This window comes from Xyrauchen texanus, chromosome 48 (assembly GCF_025860055.1).
Source record: "Xyrauchen texanus isolate HMW12.3.18 chromosome 48, RBS_HiC_50CHRs, whole genome shotgun sequence".
In the NCBI taxonomy this organism is placed as follows: domain Eukaryota; kingdom Metazoa; phylum Chordata; class Actinopteri; order Cypriniformes; family Catostomidae; genus Xyrauchen; species Xyrauchen texanus.
The window spans coordinates 1,030,952-1,051,954 of record NC_068323.1 but is presented as its reverse complement, the minus strand read 5'-3'; the positions used below and the strand labels follow the sequence as shown (position 1 = coordinate 1,051,954).

Sequence of the window (21,003 nt, the reverse complement as noted above, 5' to 3'; positions counted from 1 at the left end):
CCAGCAGACTAAAGCGACGCTAATTTACTCTGCCCGGTCAGGGCGCTCAGAGTATATTTGGAACGTTCTGCCCCGCTCAGACAGACGGAACAATTATTCGTATGCTTTGGCGGCCGCACTAAAGGTCTCGCGAGTTTCAAAGCAAAGAATATCGCGCTGGATAGTGGATGCTATAGGCTGGCTTATGAAGCCAAGGGCCTTCAATGCCCCTTAGGCGCCAGAGCTCACTCTACGAGGAGCATGGCCTCCTCGTGGGCGTGGTCGAGTGGGATACCCATTGAAGATATTTGTGCGGCGGCAGGCTGGGCCTCGCCTTCGACATTTATCAGGTTTTATAACCTACAGGTCCCCTCATTGCATTCCAACATTCTATCAGCCTGATTGTAGTATGGACTGGAGTATGTATATGCTGAGCATTATCTCCTCCCTTATAAGGTCCGTCTCTGACTGACTTAGAGGGTTTTTTATGCATATCAGTAAATTGAAAAATCAGTACATAAAATATGTGCTTGTGTTTTTACAATGAGCGCCCCACCATGGGCCACCTTGGGGCAAAGGCGCTCTGTATTATCCCATTATATAGCTCGCCGTTGGCCGGCTCGTTGAATAATCACTTTGCTTTAAGGCTCAGGCATCTGCCTCTGGCTTTATAGAGCAAAGTCAGCATGCACGGCGTTTTGCATGGTGTTCCCATAGCGTAAGCTACTTACGCAATAGGAGAGACCTCTCGAGAGGGAATGACTCGGTTACTAACGTAACCGCGGTTCCCTGAGAGGAGGGAACGAGTATTGCGTAAGCTGCCGTGCTTGTGCAGTTCGCTTCAGTCGATTGAACCTAAAGAACTCTCATGACGGGGCGCCTAATATATAGCCCTAGCCACGCCCATCTTGGCGGGCTCTGAGCGCTGAGCCGTTGGCGCACGCTCATTGGTCGCCTCGCCATTGGTTCGAAGCAAGTTGCCGCAGCACAGCCAATGACCGAAGCTGCCTCGGCTCATTGCTGTCTGCTGTGCAGCTGCAATGCGCTTTACATAAAGACTTCAATATTTCTCGAGAAACAGAGTTTTCCCATAGCGTAAGCTACTTACGCAATACTCGTTCCCTCCTCTCAGGGAACCGAGGTTACGTTAGTAACCGAGTCGATTTGGGTTTTAACTTGTTGGTCATTTCTTGGTTTGTGTAATGAATTATAATTCAGTCAATAATTATTCCACAATAAACTAAGATAATAATAAGCCACTCAAAACTTAGATAGATTATATGTTTAATCCATTTTTATTTAGTATAATGCACAATCAGCAAACCTTAAACTACATTTTAGTACAGCCTTTCTTATAAAGTCAAATAAATGACATTAATTCTCTCTAATAAAGCAAGATCAAAGATCTTGCACATAGATTATCTGAACAATCATACTGACAGACTGAGAACATACGACAGTATCAGTCTGATATCAGCTTACATTTAAAAGTTCATGAAATACACATGACAGCTGCACATTCATTTGAGCTTTTCTGAACTGAAACGGTGGTTTTCAAAACTCTGTAAAACGTCAAATTCACATGTCGATCGGATTCAACTGGCAGATTTACTTTAAAAACAGAAAATACGGTCACATATTTGCAATTGTTTCTTGTTCAGCAGGTACATGTGGCTAAAAATTAAGTATAATATATGCTATCAAATATAGAAAAATAAAAAAGAGAATCAAATCTCACAATATTAAAATGAGACACAATGTTGAAAATAACCACAAATAAAAATATAATAATGATTAAAAGAAATGGAGTGATGGTCATCTGCAAAAACGTAAAGTTAGCTTTTTTTCAAGTGGCAAGCACGAAGCTTAAAATATATGAAACATGATATATGTTAAAACCTAAATAAAAATGATTCAAAACAAATGAAAAAGCAACAATGACTAAAAGTATTCAATGGAATGATCATTTGGAAACTTATCTTTAAAGAATGGAAGTTATATTTTTTTGGTAGGCAAGTATTAAGCTGTAATATATATGAAGCGTGATATACTGTATGTAAAAAACACAATAAAATGATATAGGAGAAAAATGAGACACAAAGTACAAAATAATGACAATGTAAAAGAATGACTGAATGTATAAAACTGGAATGGTTGAGATTCGAGCATTTCACAATACACTGGAATAAACACTGGCCGATATTTATGAAATCTATCCCTTATACAAATTCCTTGTATGTGTAAGCATACTTGGCAATAAAGCTGATTCTGATTATATATTTATTTAGCATTAATTATATTTGTAATTATCATTTAGCAGCTTTATAATGAATGAAAGCACAAACTTTTCTAATTTATTCCAAATCAATTGAAGCTCTTCAGTCTTGTTAATTTCTCAGCTGAAGTGTTAGTTTCAAACAAAGCTCATGTTTATATCGTTACATTGATTAAATACTGTGGCTGTTTAGTGTCCTGAATTCAGGCGGCCATGTGCATCTTCTCCTCACCTGCACCTTTATCTACAAGAAAAGACAGAAAGTTTGAAGTTAAAACAGGAACAGAAACAGTGATCAGTCTGAAATCTACATGAAGTGTTGATGCAACATTGAAACATTTAAACAGACTTTATTTCATATCAAACACATTTCTAATGAGTCTTTTTATTGGGCTTCAAGATCATTGCCAACCTTTATCTAGAATAAAACACAAACTCGCTTGCCTATCCTGATGGGCAGGTGTGACAAACTATATAGAATCCAGCTGGGCCACAAGCTGGGGCAGCCTCACACTAGTGTCCATGTTGGGGGACAGGAAACTGGGAGATGTAGGATAGGAGAAGGTATGCAGGTTGAAACGCTGAAGGGACAGTGGCACAGGAGGGATCGTTACGCCTAACACAGGGGGCACTCCCGTGGAAGGGCAGAGTCGCCCTGCATGGAGGCGAGAATCCTGACCGCCTGGCCCGAACTTAAGTCTCCCTCCTGACTCGGCAGCAACTCAAGCAAGCAAGCCCAACTATCATTCAAACGGAAGGGCGCTTACAGCATTCGACGGGGGAGTCAACGGGAAAGCCCATGATACAAATAAATGCAGACAGCTCACGCTGCATTTCGGCAGGAGATCCCACTGCTGATCAAACTGGAGAGCCCTAGAATAGATTGTGTTGGAGGGGTCTGCAATGCACTATCATGGATCCTAGTCACTCAAGACCAACCTGGATCCCTCTTCAGACACAATGGAGGTATTTCAAATTGGGAGCCCACGATAAGAATAAACACGAGTTAGTTTTCGCACTTTCGAGCAGGCGAACCCCCTGCTGTGATGTAAACAGGAGGGCCCCTGAGCATAGTGACTAGCACTACAACTAGCATATTGAGACAGGGGGCCCCCCGGACTGACCAGAGAGACCACCGCTGCATCCAAATGTCGGGGCCGGCCTGGTTGACAGGGATAAGCAAGTGATCCCTCCAAAACCTGATCGTGAATGCCTCGTGGTTAGCTGATGAGGGCTTTTTGAGCACTTCCGATATGGAGATGGTTACTACGGATGTAGATGAGGTATGTATTCTATGACCTGGTAGGTGTATTTGTTGCCCGAGCAGCCCATTTTGGGCTGCTATGTTTGCGGCATCGATGTGGAATAATGACTATATTTGTTCAAGGATGCCGTATTTGATCTTGGAGATGCCGATGCAGTTTCAGCACCTGGACAGCACGTGCGCTGTTTGCGGTGTAGTAGGAGTTGCTGCATGGTCTGAGCCAATAGAAATCATGGTAAGAAGGCAAATGTAGCATCTGCGGACGACTGAACATAATAGTTGTTAGATTAAATGTCGGGGACATGTGTAAGACAATGTCAGGAAACATGCGTTCGTGTGCATACAAACAACGTCATTTAAAGCTAGTTAGTCATTAAATTAGTAGGCACCTGAAACTGAGTGCCCAGATGAATACCGTAGTGTGAGGTTTACTAACTTAAGCGCATATGGTTTGGAGTCCAATGTAATGCGAGACATTTCATGACTCCATTATTGGCATGGGGTGACTCGTCTCGTTTGACGATGATGTATGAAATCGTAGGAGTTTGTGCCTGAGAGTTGGATTTAATAGATACTATAAGAGCACCGTTTACAGTAGTGTGGTGAATAACACAACATTTTATATTGATGACTTGTAATAAATTCTACAAAAAACTGAAATATTGAAGCAAGGTGCCAAGCTAAATCATACTGCGCTGATTTAAACCGATTACTTTAAACTTGGGTGGAGCGCAAAATTATGACAAACTGTTGAACATTTATAAAATCATGCAGTAATGAAGTTGTATGTTCAGGCTTGTAAATAAAAGTTTGAAATCAAGGATTCGGTGAAGAGTAGAGAAGACTGTCTGTAAAATAAAATGACAGATTGATTTTACCTGCGTGAAGCGTTTGTCGTGATGGGAGGAGGGAAAGTGATGTTATAGTGTAGAGATGAGTGGAAGTTTGTAGCAGCAATTGCTTTAATATCGGGGCTGCGCGGCGAGTTTGTGGAATGATTATTAATGAGTTGGGATGCAACAGGTGTTCTGATATCCATGTTAGAAGTTGACAAACAGAGTCGCTGAATGGCTCACGCCCTAAACGAGCTGCGTGAGAACATATGAGCAGATGTGGGGAGTTGTTTCACATGTATGAGGCACAGAAGTAGCCGGTTTGTGGAAGCAGCTTCACGCTAACGGGTCACTCTGGGTGGAAAGATTAGATGAGAACATCTGAACAGTCATAGAGAGCTGTTTCATGTGTGTACGTCGTCGAAGCAGCTTCACACGATGTTCTGCTCTGACGAATACAGATTAGGAGGAAAGATAAAGTGGTGTCAGTCGATGCTGTGAAACTAATGAGTCACTTGTATGGGTCTGATCGTGAGCAATGGGCGGGGCCGAATGTCAGAAACTCACAGAGTTAAGCAGCTGTTTATAAACTCTTACTCTGGCTGTGTGATTGGTCGGATTAAATGAACTTGCTCCTCCTGAACCTTGTTAATAAAACGACATTAAATGGGAAATTGCTGTGAGCGACGTGGTATTTGGCAAAATATTCTCATAAATGGAATGGCGAACATTTTTATGAAGAGTGACATTGTAATGCACATTTATGTCACATTTCTTTTAAATAAAAGAAATAGTTAATTACTCAGTAATTTGATTCAAAACTGTGAAGACTGTGAAACAGAATCAAGGCAAACGATTATTACAGTCACTTGAAAAGACAAAAACTAAGAGAAGGGTCAATTGGAAATGAACTGGGTCACTTATCAAATGTTAAAGATGGGCGATACCACTTATTTTCTTTTTGATTCAATACCAATAATTTCAAGACCAATATCCTCAATACCGATACTTCTGTTAAACTGCATGTATGTGTACTGTATGTGCATGTATGTGTACTGTGTGTGCAAGTATGTGTACTGTGTGTGTACTGTGTGTGCAAGTATGTGTACTGTGTGTGTACTGTATGTTCAAGTATGTGTACTGTGTGTGCACTGTATTTTCAAGGATGTGTACTGTGTGGGCAAGTGTGTGTACTGTGTGTGTACTGTGTGTGTACTGTGTGTGCACTGTGTGGGCACTGTGTGGGCATGTATGTGTACTGTGTGTACTGTATGTTCAAGTATGTGTACTGTGTGTGCAAGTATGTGTACTGTGTGTGTACTGTATGTTCAAGTATGTGTACTGTATGTGTACTGTGTGTGCACTGTATTTTCAAGGATGTGTACTGTGTGGGCAAGTGTGTGTACTGTGTGTGTACTGTGTGTGTACTGTGTGTGCACTGTGTGGGCACTGTGTGGGCACTGTGTGGGCACTGTGTGGGCATGTATGTGTACTGTGTGTACTGTATGTTCAAGTATGTGTACTGTGTGTGCAAGTATGTGTACTGTGTGTGTACTGTATGTTCAAGTATGTGTACTGTATGTGTACTGTGTGTGCACTGTATTTTCAAGGATGTGTAGTGTATGTGTACTGTGTGTGCATGTATGTGTACTGTGTGTGCACTGTATTTTCAAGGATGTGTACTGTATGTGCAAGTATGTGTACTGTGTGTGCAAGTATGTGTACTGTGTGTGCACTGTATTTTCAAGGATGTGTACTGTATGTGCATGTATGTGTACTGTGTGTGCAAGTATGTGTACTGTGTGTGCACTGTGTGTGCACTGTATTTTCAAGGATGTGTAGTGTATGTGTACTGTGTGTGTACTGTGTGTGTGCAAGTGTGTGCAAGTGTGTGTGCAAGTGTGTGTACTGTGTGTGCATGTGTGTGTACTGTGTGTGCACTGTGTGGGCATGTGTGTGCACTGTGTGGGCATGTGTGTGCACTGTGTGGGCATGTGTGTGCACTGTGTGTGTACTGTGTGTGCAAGTATGTGTACTGTGTGTGCAAGTATGTGTACTGTATGTGTACTGTATGTGCACTGTATTTTCAAGGATGTGTAGTGTATGTGTACTGTGTGTGTACTGTGTGTGTGCAAGTGTGTGCAAGTGTGTGTGCAAGTGTGTGTACTGTGTGTGCATGTGTGTGTACTGTGTGTGCACTGTGTGGGCATGTGTGTGCACTGTGTGGGCATGTGTGTGCACTGTGTGGGCATGTATGTGTACTGTGTGTGTACTGTGTGTGCAAGTATGTGTACTGTGTGTGCATGTATGTGTACTGTGTGTGCGCATGTATTCAGAGCTACACCCTGAGAATACCGACATCGAGGAATCCTGGACAACTCTTCGCAACGCCGTCTACTCGACCGCTATGGAAGTACTTGGCCCCAAGCAACGGAGCCATCAGGACTGGTTCAATGAGAATGACGCAGAAATAAAGGAGTTACTGTGGCAGAAACATGAACTCCACAAGGCCTACCAGCAGGACAAGTCTATTGCACGGAAGACTGTTTTTAATCATATTCGTCGCAGAGTACAATGCAAGCTAAGAGAGATGGAAAACTCTTGGCTGCTGAAGAAAGCAGAAGAAATCCAAGGCTTCGCCGATCACGGAGAAACGAAAAAATTGTTCAATTCAATCAAGGCTCTCTACGGACCTCAAGCGGTGGGCACCTCTCCTCTTCTCAGCACCGATTGATCCACTATCCTCACGGAAAAATTGCAGATACTACAGCGATGGGTCGAACACATTCAAAGTGTGTTAAACCGACCATCGGCTATCAACCAGGAAGCACTGGACAGGCTGCCGCAGGTCGAAACCAACGATGCTCTGGATCTGCTCCCCTCCCTGGAGGAAACTCAGAAGGCAGTCAGACAATTGTCAAACGGAAAGGCGCCAGGATCGGATGCGACTCCGCCGGAGATATACAAGAATGGCGGCATCCAGCTCCTCTGGCGATTGACTCAGCTTTTTCAAGAAATTTGGATGCAGGGCCAAATTCCTCAGGATTTCAAAGACACAACCATTGTCCATCTTTACAAAAAAAAAGGCAATCGTCAAATCTGCGACAATCACAGAGGAATTTCACTCCTGAACATCGCTGGCAAAATCCTGGCCAGGATTCTTCTCAACCACCTTACAACACATCTGGAATCAGGCCTTCTGCCCTGAAACACAATGTGGCTTCCGCAAAGAACGGAGCACCGTGGACATGATCTTCGCAGTTCGTCAACTCCAAGAAAAATGTCAGGAGCAAAATGTCAGTCTCTTCACAGCATTCATCGACCTCACAAAAGCCTTCGACACTATAAACAGAGATGGCCTATGGAAAATCATGCGGAAATACGGCTGTCCAGACAAATACATTCAAATCGTCCACGGACTACACAACGGTATGCTCACCCACGTTATCGACAATGGTGTCGCTTAGGAAGTTAAACAAGGATGTGTTCTTGCCCCAACGCTCTTCAGTCTCGTTTTCTCCGCAATGTTTTGGGACGCCTACAAAGACGAGAACCCCTGCATCAAACTTCGTTACTGCGCAGATGGGAAACTGTTCAACCTGCGAAGGCTTCAAGCAGTGACAAAGGTCTCTTTTGAACATGTGCGCGAGATGCTCTTTGCCGACGATTGTGTTCTTAATGCCACCACCGAGATGGTTCTCCGCCGCCTGTGACAACTTCGGACTAGCAATCAGTACAGAAAAGACAGTTTGCAGTGATGCATCAACCTGCTCCAGGCACACCCTACGTAGAACCGGTATTGAGCATCAAGTTCTATCTGCCGTCGAGAAATTTACCTATCTTGGAAGCACCATCTCTCGACACGTGTTGATCGACGATGAAGTTATTTCCCGAATCTCAAAAGCCAGCTGCAACTTCGGACGCTTACGCTCATCTGTTTGGAATCAGCGTGGAATTAACTTGTCTGTGAAGTTACGGATGTACAAGGCCGTCGTCCTGTCCTCCATGCTGTATGGCTCGGAAAAGTGGACTGTCTATCAACGACATGCCAGGAAACTGAACCACTTCCATCTCAATTGCCTGCGGCGCATCCTCAACATCACGTGGCAGGACAGAATCCCGGACACTGAAGTCCTGGAGAGAACGAATCTACCCAGTGTCTTTACAATGCTGAAACAATGCGCTCGTTTTATTTATTCTTTAATATTTTTATACATATACACAGTGTGTGTGTGAGCATGTGTACAGTGTGTGTGTGCGAGAATGTGTACGGTGTGTGTACTGTATGTGAAAGTATGTACACCGTGCTTGAATGGTTTTGTGGACCCAGACAGACCGGCATTTGCGTGTTTGCCGCAGATAAACAGCCGCTATGGCGAAGAGCACACCTTGTTTCTCATTCATCTTTTATATAAAACATTTTATCTACTGATTACATTTATATTTAGTCTTTTCCCTCCAAAATGTTTGTTTTTAGCAGCAAGAAAAGCGATTCGCTGTCAACAGCAATGGAATGACATCCGTGAATGTCATTTATAAACGTTTCTAGGCAACCAGTAGTGGGAACACCCACTAGCGACTTCCCCGCCAGCCACTGGCGACCTGCAGCGACAAAGTCACCGGCAGTGTGAACGCAGCTTTAGAATTAGCAACTCCACGGCTAAAATATCAGCAGTGTGGAAATATTTTAAACAAGAAAGCGAAAACTGTGCAACATCCGCAATCGGATTGTTTTGTGAGGCGGTAATAATAGAGATGCGTTCAATACGACTAATTTGATACAACATCTTAAAATGAAGCACGCGACAGAATACGGCGAGTTCACTCAAACACATTCGGCTGCTGCGCTGAAGCAACAAACACTGGACAAAACTTTTAAAAGGAAGGAAAAACATCCTCAAGAGAGCGAAAAAGCCAAAAAGATGACAGAGAAAGTGTTTGAGTTCACATCTCTGCGGTGGAGAATGCGGGTTTTCCCGCCTCACCAGATCTGTACAGTGAGGTTCATCACAACACACGAGATGATTTAAATGTGACTGTTGTTAGTTTTACAGCAGATATTTGGATGTCATTGATCACCTCACTGCACACGGGATTGATTAATCCTGTAATATTAAACCAGTTTCACGAGTCTCATACAGCCGATCATGTAAAACACGTCAGAAATAAACAAGTACATGTGATTTTACTTTCGTTTTATTCAGTTCATGATTGTTGATCTCGGGCCTGTTCAAGTGTATCTGAATTAATGTTTTGTTGAAGTTGAGCTGTTTGATTATATTCATCCATACAGAACTTGCTGGATTTATCCTGAATATTAAAGTTAAATAAACTATTACACATTCGAAGTAGAAGTTGATTTTATCTGTGAGTTTATAAAAAAGCTGCACTAAGTTAAATGCATTCATCTTTTAGTTCATTTGTTTCCTTAGTTATTTTTGTAAACAAACAAATAAACAGTCTGCAGCTCCATTATGGAGATAAATACAAGTATCGGATCGGGACTCGGTATCGGCAGATATTTAATAAAGCTGATCGGGACGTCTCTAGAATGGACAGATTAAATGAGACTATAACACACTAAAACAATCATATTCAATAATCACAAACATCCTGTTATTGCTGCTGACAGTAAACAGATGTTATTTGGACACATTTGATCATTTGTGAGTTTCTACAGACAGACAGAGAGATGCTGTTCACACAGAAGTTCATGATCTTCATCGATTATTAATATTCATCACAGACTCATTAAATACACAAACTTTCTCAAATTCAACAAAATCTTCAAACATGGACTATTTTTATGATTTCTTTGCACAATAAAGTTCATTATTTTTCCTCTTTGCTGTGTCTGTTGTAGATAAAACTTACCAGTTGCTTTTTGTTTTATAGATGCTGTGGTGATAGTGAATTGAGCATCTGAACAGCAACATAAGCAGCAGCACATATTCCTGCTACAGCAGCTGGAGACGGACCTGCAGCTGGAACAGATGAAGACGGAACTGCTGTAATGAGAAAGACAGACGGTCATTAGTGTCACTGAATCTGATCTATGAATCATCAGAACTAGAAACATTTGTCTGCTCGTATCATAAACACCAAACCAACATCTGTTTTAAATATTAAAATTAAAAATCAATTGAATAATGTAAAGATGAATTAATATGATCCGCTATAGATTAATACAGAAGTGAAATATGGACAGATTATAGATTATATCCATCTTCTGAAAACACCTGAAACGATCAGAACTGAATCCAGAGATCATCGACCTTCATCAAACTCTGGAAACTTGACCAGCCCTTTACAAACACAAACATCAAACTCACTCGTCTCATGTTTCATTACCTCAATGTTCAGAAACAATTCAGTCCAAAACATCTGAATGTCTGAAAATAAAAGAGCGGTTCATGCAAGAAGACGTCCAGTACCGGTCAATCCGTTCAATCTGAAACTCCTTCACAGGATTGAGCAAAACTCACATTACAGACCATGTTTAGTCCAGATTGCTGTTAGTGTTCTTCAATCAGATATTAGCTTTTAGGGTTCATTTACTTTTTCTCAGGGGTGAGAAGTCGTCCATGTTCTCCAATAGAGCTTCAACTAATGATTATTTGATATTGGATTAATCTTATGATTATTAAAATGAATATTCTCGATTATTGCAGCGATCAATCACGAGCTCTTCAGCGATTATTCAACTTGTGCCGACATTAAAGGTTTTATTAAACGTACTTACTAACAATGTGTAAAATGTCATTATGGATGTTTGATGTTCAGTTTCATGAGGGTGGAGCTGAACTGTAAATGTCTTCCTGTGTGACGGATAATATGAGAATGATTGTTCATATTTTACATAAATCATGCCATTATTACTGGCTCTTCATCATCTCCATTAATCCTTAAATTATACAGTTTACTGCTTTTGTACAACTGAAACTGATTTATTTTCTTTTAATGAAATCAATAAAATCTTTCTATTAAACTAATTGATTTTCTGGCTTGTTTTCTCATCAACAGACAATGTGAAACACAGAATATGAATATTAATATATTGAATCATGTGAGTTACTCACCAATAACAGTAACTCTGAAGATCTTTGGTTTGGTCTGTGATGTGTTGATCTCTAATTTATAAAGTCCAGAATGTTCAGTTGTGACGTCACTGATGATGAGATTTCCAGTTTTACTGTCCACATTCAGTCTGTCATTGAATATCTTAGAAACATTAGGTAATGTAATGTTCTTGTTTTCAGTCTCTATAGTGAGTCCTGCTATATGAGTTTCTTCTGGTGTAAAATAACTCCACTGCAGCACATCATCCGTCTGTAATCCAGTAAGATCAGTCTGTAGAGTGACAGATTCTCCCTTTATTACAGGCTTTGTCTCAACATCAGACACACCTGCAGAACAAACACAAACAGTTCAAACACACGTGTAAAAACATCAGTTGAATCTATTCATCTGATCTAAAGACATTAAGAGTTTTACACATTTACCTGAAATAAAATACCAGTTCAAATGTTCTTAAACTCATAATATCTAAAGTCATTTTTCATTTCCTGTCTTTATGATTTGAATCCTGCTTTAAATGCAACATCATCAGTTATGACACAAATCAATCCGCACGTGTTATTTGTCATTAATAGTGTTTTTCACGCTTGGTTTCCCCATAAGAGCTGACCGTTGCCTCTGTCTCACACTTGGCACCTGCCCACACTGCCAAAAGTACCAAAACCTGGTTCAATGACCATGGTATTACTGTGCTTGATTGGCCAGCAAACTCACCTGACCTGAACCCCATAGAGAATCTATGGGGCATTGCCAAGAGAAAGATGAGACATGAGACCAAACAATGCAGAAGAGCTGAAGGCCGCTATTGAAGCATCTTGGTCTTCCATAACACCTCAGCAGTGCCACAGGCTGATAGCATCCATGCCACGCCGCATTGAGGCAGTAATTAATGCAAAAGGGGCCCAAACCAAGTACTGAGTACATATGCATGATTATACTTTTCAGAGGGCCGACATTTCTGTATTTAAAATCCTTTTTTTTTATTGATTTCATGTAATATTCTAATTTTCTGAGATTTGAATTTGGGGTTTTCATAAGCTGTATCCCATAATCATCCAAAATTATATCAAATAAAGGCTTGAAATATCTTACTTTGCTTGTAATGAGTCTATATAATATATTAGTTTCACCTTTTAAGTTGAATTACTGAAATTAATGAGCTTTTGCACGATATTCTAATTTTTCGAGTTTCACCTGTATATATAAGCAGCACAACTGTTTTCAACTGATAATAATAATGCATTTTTCTTGAGCAGCATATTATAATGATATATCTATATATATGTGTGTGTGTGGAAACTCATGACTCAATGAATTAAGTAGCCAAAATGATTTTACTTTTGAAATTGAATTATTGTGTGAAATACTGTTGAATTACTGTGTCACTCCACTTCTCAGGTCATCATACATCTCCCAGACACATGGAGACCTCCTGCAGTAGGCCACATAATGTCCAAGAGCATCCTGAGTTAAGCCTCTTTTGAAAGCAATGATTGTCCTTAAAGCAAATCTCTCTCCATATTGGAGGGAAATTCACAAAGGAATTCTGTGGAGTTGCTTCCCAGGTCAGTGTCAATCCGCAGAAGTTATCCCAGACTGTAACCGAGCACTTTTCCTGAGGTATCTGTCTTGAATGAAGAGGGACACTGTGACAGACTTTGTATTGGCCTGAGGCAGGGGGACTCCAGAAGTGTAAGGCCTTCTTCCACTGCGGCCTGAAGATGAGCCATGCCAGAAGCCTGCAGTACAGCAACAGAAGTACAAACAAATGGATCTTACCGGGTGACTTGTCTGCTGAGACCACAATACTGTGAGGAGCACTGTTTTGGGAAGGAAACACATTCAGGTTTTTCAACAGGCCCACTTTCAGTCTTTTCCCCCCTCACAGATGGATCTGCATGGAGCCATTCAGGACAAGGAGGTATGAATTCCTCTTTTTGGGTGGAACCGCTAGGTCTCTCCAGTTTTCAACAGCGTCTCCATATGTCCCAGAACAGGAAGCATCCATTTCTGGTTTTCTATCTACACTGCAAGTTGTGGTGGGTAGTGGATTGTCTCCTGTGATGATCACCGTTGCAACAGCTGCATCCTCCTCACCTTTTTGTTTTGCAGAACAAATTTGCATGTTGCAATGAATCTATCCACCAGAATAGGCAAGTTTTCATGCTTGGAAAAGGCCACGTTTGATGTTTTTGAACTCTGCTTCAGCATTGGCTGAACTTGCGGTGATGTTGGTGCTTCGAAAGTGAGGGATCGTTACCCCTGTCCAGAGTGGTATGTATCTTGTAAGACAGGGAGGAAGTGCATATTATCATGACCCCCATTACCTATGGCAATTGACCTGCTCTCCTCACATATGTCTGTTACCCACTGTCCTAGCCCTGTCGGTGTTTGGTCACATGGATCCACATCCAGGTCCTCACCCTTTACATCTGGAATGATGACACACTCTTCTGCAATTCTGGCTTTCAGGTATTTCTTGCACCTTTCAGATATGAGGGGGGTTCCAGAACCATCATTGCCCTTTTCTTCAAGCAGTCCCACTGACAGATCAAACAAGGTGGTACTTTTGCTGACTGTTTACCGAGTAAGAGGAGTGAGGAGGATGAGGAGTAAAAGCCTTGACCAGAGCTCCGAGCAAAGCCAGAGAAAAGTCACTCACAACCTCTTTTGGAGTTGGTGCACCTGCACGTATCCATTCTGTCAGCTAATGTGTTGTTGCATTAACATCATGTCTCTCTGTGAACACTTCTGGGACACTTGAGCTCTCATCCCCTGCCAGAATGCCCTGATATAAGAATATATGGCCAGACTTGCCATTTGGTCTCTGTAGTTTCCTCACTACTGAGTCAGTTGCATTAAAACTCACAGTGGGTTTAGTAGATGTCTTTGATAATGACATATACATTTGTGTTTGACTTCAATAGTGACAGGAAAAACTTGTCCAGTCCAATGTCTTTAATGCGACCACTGTGAGGTACACTGTATTTAAACATCTGCAGTGACACAATGGAATCCTTGTCACCTAATTCTAAATCATTCCTCTCTTGCTTTGCTTTGTGCAGGGTGGCCAAATTAGGCAGATGACTTGGCTCAGGATCTCCAAAATCCATCAGCTTTGTTGCCTCTGATGCCCTCCATACATGGGGTTCCCCCATCACACGCTTGGAACAGCCAGTGTGCAGGGAGTCATCAGTGTTGTTAATTAAACACCGTTGGGATGTTCATTTCAGGCGCTTTGTCAAATTTTTGTGAATGTGGCCACGACACTCCTTACAGTTGCCTCTGATTTCTATGCATTTCTCTGTGGCTGATGGATAGACCTTGGCTCTTTTAAAGGCAAATGTGCAGGGCCATTTCACTTCTTGCAATATGTGATTATCACATGTGTCCAGATGCCAGGCTTCAAAATTTTGTATTCCCTTTTTGATGTTTCAGAGAACTTGTATTTAACCGTTTCAGACATGAATTCAATCCATTTCTGAAATGGAACTTCAATATCAAAAGTCCAGAAATCTTTTGGTCTGGGTGAAAGGGACCCTGGCTCAAAATCAGTGTCATCACTACTGCCATTTTTTTCATGAGTAAACCCTAAAGCAGTCCAGATGTTGTGTCTATTTAATTTAACAAAAGTGTATAGAGACTTTGCAGGGATCTTGTTTTCTAGCTGCTTACTAAGCTCTGTCCAGATGCTCTGATTAGGAGTAGCTATGTTGCCATTTTGAACTTATGGCCTCTTTTGATGAACACAGGACTGTGAAAATGGAATCTGTCAACTTCTGGTTTCTCTGCCATAAGCAAAACATAAATTACCCACTTAATCCTGACTCAAAAAAATGTCATGTTCAGTATAAACTTGTTTTCATTACTGTATTGGTCTAAATATAAGGATAATATAGTAATAATATATCAGGATAATGTATCTTATATTAGGACCAATATGGTAATGTTGACCACTAGATGCACAATGTGTTCAAAAAACTATCATGGGTCACATGTAAAACTGTATTAGCAACGAGTTTTCTGTTCAATAAACATTGACAATCTTAGCTCTCATGAATGTTGTACCATTATTCTTGAAGTTAACAAACACTATTGTAACTGGCAGTTAAAACATTGTACAGAAATGTAATTTAGTAACGACTTTTGTAGTTTGATTCATATGGATTTATCTCTACTAACTCTACACTAATTTCCACAAGAGCATCTTGAACAGAAGTGTCACTTGACCCTATAGTGGTGGCAGTGAAGTGTAGCAGATGATACTCCATGTGTCACGACTGACGGTGAAGGTAGACACAGGGACGAGGATCTAAGTGCAGCAGGTTTTATTAAACAAGAACGGCAACACAAAAGAACACCAACAAAAGAAACATCCACGATGGGAAAAGGTAAATAAACACGAAAGGCAAACAAGGGGTTAACTTAACACGGAAGGTAAACACGGGGATAGCTGGAGTGAAAACGACGATTGAAGCATGGGAACAGACATCTACATACAACAAAGACCGAAACGGGAAAGGAGAAACAGACACGGTTAAATACACAAACACAATGAAGACTCAACGAGACACAGGTGGGAACAATGAAGAGTGCAGGCAGTGAGAGGGGCCAGGAATTGTGGGAATTGCAGTTTCACGCTCGGACAGTGAGACTACGGGCGGACAACAGGGAAAACGTGACATGGAATGGGAGCGGTGACAGGTGAAACGGAAAACACGGAGCGGACCAGGAAACATGACATAAACGTGAAGGGTGAAAACAGAGAACATAGGACAGACAACACCGGAACGTTACATAATCCCCCCTCAAAAGGACCGGATTCCAGACGGTCCTAAGAGACCGGAGGGAAAAAACAACAGGAATAAACAGATGTATAGGGTGAGAGGGGCTAGAAGGGAGGAAAAACAAACAGACCAAAGGGGGTACAAGGCACACACAGACAGAGTAAGGAGGTACAAGGAACAATTAGGCATTCCATGGGGGCACAGGGGGCAAGGCAGTCCACGGGGGCAAGAAGGGAAATGAGACAGTCCACGGGGGCACAAGGGGCAGACCGGAAGACCAGGGAGGCCGGGGGCACAAGGGGCAGACCGGAAGACCAGGGAGGCCGAGAGGGCAGGTAAGCAGTCTCTGGGGGTGCGTGAAGGGAACCGGGTCAGGTGGTCTGGGGGGCGTCCACCGGGTAGGGACAGGTTTAGGAGGCCAGGGAGGTTTCGACCGGGCAAGGACAGGTTTGGGTGGCCCAGGAGATGGCCGTAGAGCGGGGGCCTGTTCAGGGGGCCTGGGAGGTGACCACAGGACAGAGGCCGGTTGAGATGGCCTGGGGGGCGGCCACAAGACAGGGACAGGTCTAGGGGGCCTGGGAGGTCTTCTGAGACAGAGCAGACGAAGACTTGGGTGGTGGCGCCGAAGGAGGCGCAGGCAAGGCCGTAGGAGGCTCGAGAGGCTTGAGAGGCGGAGCCCTGGAAGACTCGAGAGACTTGAGGGGTGGAGCCCTGGGAGGCTCGAGAGGCTTGAGGGGCGGAGCCCTAGGAGGCTCGAGAGGCTTGAGAGGCGGAGCTCTGGAAGACTCGAGACTTGAGGGGTGGAGCCCTGGAAGGCTCGAGGGGCTTGAGGGGCGGAGCCCTGGGAAGCTCGGGAGGAGGAGCCCTGGGAGGCTCGAGAGGAGGAGCCCTGGGAGGCTCGAGAGACTTGAGAGGCGGAGTCCTGGAAGACTCGGGAGGCGGAGCTCTGGGAAGCTTGAGGAGCCCTGGAAGACTCGGTAGGCGGAGCGCTGGAAAGCTCGGAAGGCGGAGCGCTGGAAAGCTCGGGTGGCTCGGAGGGCGGAGCTCTGGAAAGCTCGGGAGGCTCGGAGGGCGGAGCTCTGGAAAGCTCGGGAGGCGGAGCTCTGGAAAGCTCGGGAGGCGGAGCTCTGGAAAGCTCGGGTGGGCGGAGCTCTGGAAAAATCGGGAGGCGGAGCTCTGGAAAGCTCGGGAGGCGGAGCTCTGGAAAGCTCGGGAGGCGTTGGCGCTTGGACGGTCATGGCTACAGACGCTGGCTCAAGGACGGTCGAGGCTACAGGCGCTGGCTCAGGGACGGTCGAGGCTACAGGCGCTGGCTCACTGACTTCAGGGGCAACAGGCTCGCTCACAGTGACCTGCCTTGGCGCAGGCTCGCTCACAGTGATGTGCGTAGGCGTTGGCTCGCTCACCGTGATATGCGGAGGTGCCGGCTGGCTGACGTGGGCACAGGCTCGCTCACAGTAACGTGCGTAGGCATTGGCTCGCTCACCGTGATATGCGTAGGTGCCGGCTCGCTGACCGTGGCTGACGTGGGCACAGGCTCGCTCACCGTGACAGGCGTGGGCTCTGGCTCGCTGACCGTGACAGGCGTGGGCTCTGGCTCGCTGACCGTGACAGGCGTGGGCTCTGGCTCGCTCACCGTGGCTGGCATGGGTTGGAGAGCGGAGGCTTTCCTTCTTCTCCTTCGGGCGGAAGAGGTTGGCTGCGCTGGCTCATCGATCCGGGAAGGCAGGGGCTCAGGCTCGACAGCCGGAAACACGAGGGGTGGTTCCTCGGGTGTGAGTTTTCTGAGGGTGAGACTCACGTACTCCCTCCACGTGTGCTCTCCGAATTCTGGCGTTTCCCACGACTGGGCTGATAACCCGCCCCGGTAGATGAGCTTGAGGGAAGCGTCGTCGAACCCGGTGTGGATGGCGACCGTGGAGAAGAGCCGTGAGTACTCGCGAACAGGAAGATTTGCCTGGGCCAGTGTGGTGAAAACCGCTGCTAGATCCATTATTGGTCGGTCTTTCTGTCACGACTGATGGTGAAGGTAGACACAGGGATGAGGATCTAAGTGCAGCAGGTTTTATTAAACAAGAACGGCAACACAAAAGAACACCAACAAAAGAAACATCCACAATGGGAAAAGGTAAATAAACACGAAAGGCAAACAAGGGGTTAACTTAACACGGAAGGTAAACAAGGGGATAGCTGGAGTGAAAACGACGATTGAAGCATGGGAACAGACATCTACATACAACAAAGACCGACACGGGAAAGGAGAAACAGACACGGTTAAATACACAAACACAATGAAGACTCAACGAGACACAGGTGGGAACAATGAAGAGTGCAGGCAGTGAGAGGGGCCAGGAATTGTGGGAATTGCAGTTTCACGCTCGGACAGTGAGACTACGGGCAGACAACAGGGAAAACGTGACATGGAATGGGAGCAGTGACAGGTGAAACGGAAAACACGGAGCGGACCAGGAAACATGACATAAACGTGAAGGGTGAAAACAGAGAACATAGGACAGACAACACCGGAACGTTACACCATGTAAATAAATAAAAAGTTCAATCAGGAAACAGCAGTGAATGAAGTAAAGATAATTGTTTATTTAACAAATGATGTGATGATTAGTCTTGACAGAAATTCTTCGGCAATTCGTCTCTAAAAGTGTGTTCACATCGAGAAGATTTGCGCTTCATGTTCTCGTGCCCAGAGCTGAGCGAAAGTGAGTCCGACAGACACCAGATGAATATTGAGCTGCTGCTGTCTGAACACCAATACCTTTTTAATAAACACAATAGCAACTACAAAAACATTGACAAGGAGTTGTTGTTGTATTAAAACATCTTTATCCAACATTTTGGCAAGAGATTGAAATGACAAACCCAAAATAAAATGCTCACTGCTCATAAATCATACTGACTACACACAAAACAAGATAGAAATATATAATATAGTATCTAATATATAGTAATCAGAATGACTGAGACTGCTACTAACCTATATTTGATTTGTGTGACCATTAATTGATCCATTTATCATGTCAGTATTGTATTCAATAAATATCAGCATTTATAATTCGCCTGTAATTCAATGTCTAATATTTAAAAAACCAAAGAAGCACAAACGAAACTTTTACCGGCACAAACGAGAATATTTGGGGTGAATTTGGAGCATGTGGGGGACTGACTGACCTCAGAATGACTTTTAATATCTAAAAAACCGAAGCAGCACAAACAAACATTTTTACAGGACAAACCAGCACAGATGATTGAGACTATTTTGCCTACGTTTTGCGTTGGGTGGGGGGCAACTTCACGCAGGTAGCGAGCAGCAGTATGGATGAACACCAGCATCTTTCTCTAAAAACACACGGCAGACAATAAGAAACTAAATAAACCATCTGACGTGTCCGACAGTCTGACTCGGACAAACTACATCAGCCTTTAATATCAAAGACCCATGAATCATTTGTGTTTGTCCGTCCACTAAAGTCTTCTTTACAGTTTCCACTTTAACATTCAGTGTGAAAATATACCAGATTATTCCAGACAATTAATCCCACAATTATTACAGAAGTAAGTTTGATCTACTCACGATTGACAGTAACTCTGAAGTTCTTGTATGGAATCCCAACACTGCTATTGATCCCTAGTGTATAAAGTCCAGAGTCTTCGGTTCTGATGTTTGTGATGTTGAGAGATCCGATCTGATCCACCTGCAGTCTGTTCTTGAATCTTTCAACATTTTTCGGGGGTACTGTGATAATCTTATTATATTCTCTGTCAATCTTTGCTATGAAATCACTTTGACCATTAAACGTCCACATCAGTGTCTCAGCTCCCTGAATCTCAGTAACATCAATCTGTAGAGTGACAGAATCTCCCTCCATCACTGACATCATCACGTCACTGAACACACCTGCAGAACAAACACAAACACATTATAAAGAAAGATAGAAAACAGCAATGTGAACTATTATTCTACTAATATTGAACATTTACACTCATTACTGTTGTGATAAAGTATTTGAATACAGCTGCATACTGTGTTTAATAGTGATCTAGGGGCTGTTCACTCCGAACACATTCATGTACAAAAGGAAACACTAGACACAGATATAACACAACACAGATGTCTGCTTTATACAATAACCTGAAAAACAGTGACACAAACATGTCCGAATGAAATACTGTATCTGTATAATTCATCAGAATTATAATAAACTGTAAGAATGATGAAATAAAAGAATAATCGCAAATGCGCAGTTTATATTGAAAGTGAAAGTGTTGAAGAAACAGAAAGGAATTTGACTCACCCTCCACGAGTAATAAGAGTAAGAACGATAAATAATGATTCTTCATATTGATGGAGAGTTTATGATTAATCTGTTTCTCTGTAAATGTTTCTGAACCGCACACACATCCACTGACTGTTGACTTCAATAAACAGCAGATCAGTGTTGCCAACTAAGTTTCAGCGGAAGTTGTTAAAGGCAGGTCGATTTGTTGCTAAAAGTTGCTAAATGACGTTGTGACGTCATTGCGCTATGACGTCATTACGTAATCCCAACGCAAATCTACGCCATTATGTAATACGTAGATATTATTTGAAATACACACACACAGCATTTGTAAAAGTAATTCAAACAACAGTTTTTCATGATCAGATTTTTTCTTTTTTTAATACAACATTGATATTGAACAGTTAAACACTTTTGAACAATTACATTTTGTGTAGGCTATTTTCTTATTAACCAGTGAAACACATGAACTGAACAATTAAAACACTGTGGT

At 43.0% G+C, this 21,003-nt stretch overlaps 1 protein-coding gene across 1 annotated transcript; it reads right to left on the bottom strand.

Moving 5' to 3' along the window:
* Positions 1-1,649: 1,649 nt before the first annotated feature.
* Positions 1,650-20,733, bottom strand: LOC127639612 (uncharacterized). Its single transcript, XM_052121723.1, has 5 exons — positions 20,526-20,733; positions 19,805-20,128; positions 11,431-11,757; positions 10,226-10,359; positions 1,650-2,498 (listed from the first exon to the last, which is right to left on the bottom strand). Exons 1-4 carry the CDS (start codon positions 20,569-20,571, stop codon positions 10,241-10,243), a joined length of 816 nt encoding a protein of 271 aa, XP_051977683.1. The 5' UTR covers positions 20,572-20,733; the 3' UTR covers positions 1,650-2,498; positions 10,226-10,240.
* Positions 20,734-21,003: the final 270 nt, after the last annotated feature.